General features: G+C 43.4%; 1 protein-coding gene across 1 annotated transcript in view; it reads left to right on the forward strand.

Moving 5' to 3' along the window:
- The window catches only part of ZCCHC7 (zinc finger CCHC-type containing 7), a gene marked incomplete at its 5' end in the record, with an annotated part of 36,898 nt that overhangs the window by 591 nt on the left and 28,574 nt on the right, over positions 1 to 7,733 (forward strand). The window contains 2 exons of the mRNA XM_010174452.1: positions 665 to 790; positions 1,129 to 1,299. Of these exons, the coding sequence (XP_010172754.1) occupies positions 665 to 790; positions 1,129 to 1,299 (297 nt within the window). The remainder of the gene's footprint in view (positions 1 to 664; positions 791 to 1,128; positions 1,300 to 7,733) is intronic.

A 7,733-nucleotide genomic window follows, 5' to 3' on the forward strand; every position in this document is an offset into this window, starting at 1 on the left:
CCATTCACTTGTCCAAAATTTTATTTCCGTTTTTAAAAACTGTAATGTTTTCTAAGCATTAATCGCTGAATTGATAGGATTTTTAAATCTGTCTGGCTACACAGAAAGTATGTGTGAGGTCACTGAGAGGGAGAGAGAGAGAGAGAGAGTTGTTTCCAGCTTCTCCTTTTTTTCTTCTTTTTCCTTTTTAAATCTTTCTTTACAATTGCAAATTGCAGATTTGGTCTAGACTTGTGTAGCATTGTACTTGGTCCAAGAAGTTTCCCTTAATGTGTGCAAGGGAACGTGTAACTTGCATTTGCAATTACTGTTAGTTATATTTATATTCTGGGAAAAATTCCAGTTCATCATGAAATAGCATAACGAGCAAAAGTGTCTTGGCTAATCAAGGGAAAGAAAAACTTCATAATTGCAACTTTAAATAGCAGAAAATAATGTTCTGAAGTGGAAGTTTAAACAAGACAATACTTTTCTTCTAGACAATGCAGATTTCTCTATAACAGAATTACCCAGTTTGAGCCTGGATGTGTAAATTGTACTAGCAAAAAGTTAGATTCCAACTGAACAACTACCAGCAGTGACTTGTACAGTTTTTCAGTTCTAACAGACACTAAACCACAGCATGCCAAATGATAAATACATTTTACTCTCCTTGTCTCCTCAGGCACAGATCTCCAACTATGCAAGTGTGAGGCATACCAGTACGCGGTACTACACAGCTGATAAAAACGTTACCTGTAGAAATTGCGGTAGACCTGGTCATTTGTCCAAGAATTGTCCTACTCCAAAGGTAAATGCAACACTGAAATTACTTGTAGATACAGGTGTTGTTTCTAGTACTCTTTTGTGCTTGCCATTAAAAGCATTGCTTTAGCAGTTTATTATTTAATTGAAAGGCTGCTCCAGGTCAAAGGAGAGCTTGCACAAGACCTGTTTACTATATAACATTAGCTGTCTGTTTTGTGGAGGTCACTGCCTTTATTGTTTTTATAATCTCTCCAATTCCTAGTAAGCAGTAACATTTATTTGGGATGGTTTCTTCTTCATTTCCTCTTTTGATTTTTTTTCTTTTCTTTAAGCTTTGGAAGCATTCTCACTTGATGTAATTCTTTTTCTGTTTCTCCATAGAAAGTTCCCCCTTGTTGCCTGTGTGCCGGAAGAGGTCATCTACAAAACAGTTGCCCAGCACGTTTCTGTTTGAACTGCTGTTTGCCTGGCCACTATTTCAGGGAATGTCTTGAGAGAGCCTATTGGAACAAACACTGCAACCGCTGTGATATGAAGGGGCATTATGCTGACGTGAGTATAGCCCACGGCAAAGAGCTCAGTCATTATCAATTTTGTATCTATCTGTCAAAAATTGAATTTACAACAGCCACAGCCTTTTCATATTTTCTTTCATTTTATATAGCACGTATTTGTATAAGTATATGAATATATTGTAGTTAGCCGTTATCTGGCAGTATCACAGTTTACATGAAGAGTGGTTCAAAGAAAACAAACTGGAGCATTGTAAAAGATCTCTTTAGTTTAGTTTTATCCAACTTTATCCGATTTATCCGATACTCCAGGAGTTCCAGATACATGGGTTTTTTTCACTATGATCACATATTCATCAATGAAAATATTATTAGAAGTTTAAACTAATATCTAAATGAGTTTGAGAGCCATTTACAGCCGTGCTGTATTTTACATTGCAAATGTACTTTACAAACAAAACGAAAATGATACACTTTATTTCTCAGGCAAGTATAGGTGAATAAAAATTTTATCTGACATTAGCTTATAAGGAAGCAAGTCTACAGCCATATTCATGTACCTTAGCTTAGTTTCTGCCTGCTTTTCAGTAGAGTCCTCTATTATTTTTGAACATGCAAGAAGAACCACACTGATGTTTTCCATCTTCTCCACTGTCAGTCAGAACCCAACTCTTTCCACTTAGACCCGCATAGCTCGTACAGGTTGGGTGGACACCCTGGTCCTGCAGCCAGTCACTCTCATTCTTCATTCATATTATGTTATGCTGCCTCTATGTCACCAGCATTGGACAGAAAAAAGTATTTAGTGCAAATAATATTCTCCATACTATAGCTAACAAGACAACATTTCAGAGGGGTTGGAAAGCTTGCATCTGTATTCACAGTATGAATGTTTCTGTGAAGTGGGAATATGGAAGTGCTCCTTTCATCTTCTAAAAGATTGTATGTTCAGTTTATTTCCCACCAGATGCTTGGCTGCTTGTTCCAGATTAAGCAGCACAGTGGGAGAAGGGTTTCCATTTATTTTATCAGGAGGTGGAGGCCCTGTAAAACACACGCATTCTGCTATGAGGTTTGACTGAGCCTTCAAAGTTGTCTTGAGTAAATGAATGAGTAACTTTGGCACAAAACCAGGTATGGAAATACTAGAAATGTTCAAGTACTGTAAGGATCCTGAATATGTTAAAGGTAATGCAGTGTCTTCTCTGCACGGAAGACCAGCTGGTAGGCAAGGTCATGGGTCTTAATTTGACTGAAACTTTTTTTCTCAAAACTTTTATCATTTAAACAGCACCATTATGGAAACACACTCTTCAGTACATGATCTCCTTTCTTAGAAGTGTTTTAAAACAAGTAGAAACTGCTTTGCTCAGGGCAGTCTGCCCATAGCGGTTATTGCTGCTGGTAAAAGTTAGTGGATATAAGAAAGACAGAGAGGGGCTTTATACCAGGGCTGGTGGTGACAGGACAAGGGGAAATGGTTTTAAGCTAAAAGAGGCTAGATTTAAATTAGATATAAAGAAGAAATGTATTTTGATGAGGGTGATGAGACACTGTCCCAGGCTGCCCAGAGAAGCTGTGGCTGCTCCTCCCTGGAAGTGTTTGTGGCCAGGTTGGATGAGGCTTTGAGCAACCTGGTCTAGTGGAAGGTGTCCCTGCTGATGGCAGGGGGGGTTGGAACTGGATGGGCTTTAAGGTCCCTTCCAACCCAGACCAGTCCTTGATTCTATGAAGTTTAAATTTGGTCTTCCTCTTCTAACTGTACTTTTGCTTATAGCCGGTGTGTGCACAGTACCATTACTTTAAAGAATGTGAACAACATATTTCTGCACCCTCTTTCTTGTAAGCAGTTAGACAGAACCATAATCTTAAGTAACTTTTCTTTGCATCTCTTGCCACTTTTTCTATTTTGCATGTTTTGTGAAGCCAGTTCTCATATAGTCATTTGTCAGGAATATCACAGCATGTATTTTTTCTGCTGGTTTAGGTCCACCTTAAATCAGAAATGTTGGTCTTCGAAACTTTCAGGCAGTTCTCTTGTGCTTCTGCATGACAGACATGAGGCCACCTGTGCAGTGAGTGCTGGAGTGTAAGAGCAGGGTCTCACCTGCCCTGTCCTTGGAACGAAAGATGGCACAGCAGAACCACCAAGTGCAAAAGGAAGGTTGTGAGGCTACGCAGCAGGGTCAGAGAGGTTATGAAAAGCAAGAAGGTATCTTTTGAAAATCTGATGTCTGTATGCAAATAAAGAAAACAAAGGATTGTAAACTCTGGTAGATTAAATGTGACAGTGCAGAACTGAGCTAAAACAGAGTTTAAGGGGCACTTCACAAAGGAATCAAAACCAACAGTAAATCTTTCTTCATATCTGCAAGAAGCCTGTAAGGCCAACAGATGATCAAAACATGAAAGGAACACTCAGCCAAGATAAGGCCACTGCTAACAACCTAAAAAAATTTTTTTGGCATGTACCTTTCACAGTGGAAGAAACCCAGGGACATTCCCACACTGAAATCTTACTTTGTGGAGGGAATCATCAGGGCATCTCTCTGAAATTGAAGAGAATGTTAGAATTATAGCGTTGCCTTGTTGGAAAAGACCTTTGAGATCATTGAGTCCAACCGTACCTGTCCACTATTAAGCCTTATCTCTGAGCACCCCATCTACACGTCTTTTAAATCCCTCCAAGGATGGGGACTCAACCCCCTCCCTGGGCAGCCAGTTCCAGTGCCTGAGAATCCTTTCAGTGACAAAGTATTTCCTGACATCCAATCTGTACCTCCCCTGGCACAACTTAAGGCCACTGCCTCTTGTTCTGTCACTGGTTACCTGGGAGAAAAGACACACACCTGCCTCGCTCCTACCTCCTTTCAGGGAGCTGTAGACAGTGATATGGTCTCTCCTCAGCCTCCTCTTCTCCAGACTAAACACCCCCAGTTCCCTCAGCCAGGAACTCAGCACACTTGTGCTCCAGACCCTTCCCTAGCTTTATTGCCCTTCTCTGGCCATGCTCCAGCACCTCCATGTCCTTCTTGGAGTCAAGGGCCCAAAACTGGACATGGTATTCAAGGTGCAGCCTCACCAATGCTGAGTACAGGGGAAGGATGACTTCTCTGGTCCTGCCGGACACACTGTTCCTGATCCAGGCCAGGATACCCTTCGCCTTCTTGGTGACCTGTGCACAGTGCTGGCTCATATTCAGCCAGCTGCCAACCCATTACCAGAAGTGGATAACAGTTACCCAAAAGCTGCAGAGGAGCTGTAAGGTGAAATAGCCGTATGAGTGACAGCGGTGTGTAACCTTTTGCTTTGTGTCTGACTGGTAACTGAGTGGCAAATGCAATGACAGTTTTTAAAATGGGTCCCAGATAGAGCTGGGCCACCAGACTTGCCAACCAGATGTTCACACCAAGGAAATTACCAGAAACTGCAATAGCAGGTGCATTAAAAAGAGCGTGGCCAGCAGGTCGAGGGAGGTTCTCCTCCTCCTCTACTGTGCCCTGGTGAGGCCACATCTGGAGTGCTGTGTCCAGTTCTGGGCTCCCCAGTTCAAGAGGGACAGGGATCTTCTGGAGAGAGTCCAGCTGAGGCCACAAAGATGATGAGGTGCTGGAGCATGTGTCTTACAGAGGAAAGGCTGAGAGAGCTGGGACTGTTCAGCCTGGAGAAGAGAAGATTGAGAGGGGACCTTATCAATGTCTATAGATATCTGAAATGTGGTGGCCAAATGGATGGGACCGGGCTCTTTTTGTTGGTGGCTGGTGACAGGACAAGGGGCAGTGGGCACAAACTGGAACACCCAAAGTTCCAGACAAACTTAACGAAAAATTTCTTTCCTGTGAGGGTGCCAGAGCCCTGGGACAGGCTGCCCAGAGAGGTTGTGGAGTCTCCATCTCTGGAGATGTCCAAAACCCACCTGGACACTTTCCTGTGTAACCTGGGGTAGGGAACCTGCCTTGTCAGGGGGGTTGGACTGGATGATCTCCTGAGGTCCCTTCCAACCCCACCATTCTGGGATTCTGTGATTCTGCAATGTTGGAATGGGTATATAAATATGATACATGTGGGAGGATTCAAGAGTACTTTTGTAAAGGAAATCCCATTGTCAGAAATCTCTGTAGAGTTCTTCAAAGGAGAAGGTCGACCAGCATGTGTGTAAACCTGATCTAGTTTGTTGCCATAGTCTACGATTTCCAAAAGGCATTTGACAAAGTTCCTGACCAAAAGCTTTTAAGGAAACTAAACAGGCATGCAATAAGAGGATAAAGGTAGCATATGCTAGTGTGACTTGGAAAAGGGTGAACAATAGGGCAACAAGATTTGCTGAGAAGACCAAATTATTTAGAGTGTCAGTGCTGTGAGCCAGCTGTGAAGAGCTGCCCAAGTACTGTACAAAGTGGAGGGAGAGCACAATAAAAGGGCAGGTAAACCTGAATGACGATAAATGTAAGGTAAAATGCCTGGGGAAGAATAATCCCATCTTCTCACATGGATTAATGGACTCTGAGTTTACCGTTACCATTCAGGACTTAAATTTGAGAGTTGTGAGATGCAATCCCAAAAAAAATCAGGTTCAAAAGCTGTGAAAAAACACTGGTGAAACATTGGGAATTGGCAGGAAAGCAATGGACACCTAGGTGCAACTTTGGTCCCTCTCTTCTGTGTCCTTCAGCACAGCTACAGCTGTTCAGCCTGGAAGAGAGATGACAGAGGGAAGGTTCTGTTAAGACTGTGAAAATCATCCGTGATGAAAGACAGTGGTTAGGGATCAATTGTTCATTTCTGCCAGTACAAGAATTACAGTTTGTCTCACGAAGGCGGTAGGAGGTAGGTTCAGAAGAGACAGAAGGAAGTAACTCTTTGTGCAATAGGTAGCAGGGCTGTGAGACTCCGTACCGAGGGATGCAGTAGATACAGAAAATTTGCTCTGGTTCCAGAGGAAACAGGGGCAGTTCATGGAAGAGAAATCCATGGAAGATTATTGAACACATGGAAGCTTCATCCAGCTTGTGCAGTCATTGAGCTTAAAACAGTTGAGCATGGAAGAGTGTTGGGCAGAAGAAGCATACTTGCCCTGTTTGGAAGCTCCATGAGGCATCAGCTTACAGCCGCAGTTAGAGACCATGGGCGGGTGGTCCGACGCAGTGTGGCCGTGATTGTTTTCAGGCTGTGTAAACACATTACAATAACAGGTCCATATGTCTGTGCCTCTGATAATTACTTTCTGTAAAGAATTCTGTGATTCAGTGAAATTACAAGTCCTTCACGGGGCATTTTATCAAAAACCTGCCAGTGTTTCACCAAGCCCAGTTGCTGAAACTCTTATGTATCAGTCTGCCTGTTGGGATGTTTCTGGTGTCTGTAGGAGATGGAGGCGGACCACAGACTTTGCTCTGAGTGTGAGGCTAAATGAGTCCATCATTGCCCAAAGTTCTCCAAAGATACTCTGAAAACGCTACTGGGGCCTTCATAGAGGAAATCTTAGTACAGTGTTGGGAAAAGGACTAATATGTTCCCTAATTTTATTGGGGTTTTTGAGTTCTTTTCAAATACTTTGTATGCTCCAGAAAAGTTTCAGTTTGTCTTTCCCAGAAAGTTCATTTGCTTTTACTGTGATGCAAAGGATGCAGAACAAGCTCCTGTGCACAGTCTCTTTCAGAGTGACCCTCCATGGTCGCACTTTTGTCCAGGAGTGAACATGAGGCTGCTCAAGGTATACTTTGCCTAGTTTGATCTGAAACTGTTCAATGTTATTTAAAGCATTTTTGGAAAAATACATTTTATGATCTGTTAGGTCAGTCACTTTCCCTGAAACAGCCCAGAGAATGCATGAAGTCATCTTAGATGGAGTTGTGTTGGAAGAAGCTCAACCTCATGTGCTTTCCTTGGGAAGATGATCAGAGGAGCAGGTAGCAGAGCTGTTCAAGAGTTTCCAGTGTGACTCTGTTTGACTGTCTGCTGCTCCCCCTAGGAAAGAGCAGGTCAGTCTCATGCAGCGTTGTGCGCTCATGTTGATGTGTATCTGTGTATATCTGTGTGTACACATATATACTTAGGCTTATGTATGTCTAAGCCAAAAACCCCGTGCCGTGAACATCCTGTGATTTACAGGTTTGGTGGCCATTAGGTGGATGTCATAAGGCTTATGGTCTACTGTCTCACCTGCCAGCTGCAAGGCTGGGAAAAGAACTTCATAAACAGGGTGATGTGCCAGGGAGGAGGCAAACGTGGCGGGCAGGACAGTGCCTCCTTGTATACTTAGGAAGAAACAGTGTGCAGGAGCTCGGTGAGCCAGGAGATGGCCACCAGCAGTGCCGGGTCCCCAGTGCTCCTAAGCCATGCCGTGCCTGCTGGGCCCGTTCATCTGCACACCCCAAACACCCAGCGTCCTGGGAGCCAGCTGGTACCTCAGCCGGCATGTTCTCTGTGTGTCCTGACACCTTTTCTGGCCATGTAAGCCGCCGTTAGCCTCTT

The sequence above is a fragment of the Antrostomus carolinensis genome, unplaced genomic scaffold (genome assembly GCF_000700745.2).
Source record: "Antrostomus carolinensis isolate BGI_N321 unplaced genomic scaffold, ASM70074v2 scaffold16868, whole genome shotgun sequence".
NCBI classification, from domain to species: Eukaryota; Metazoa; Chordata; class Aves; order Caprimulgiformes; family Caprimulgidae; genus Antrostomus; species Antrostomus carolinensis.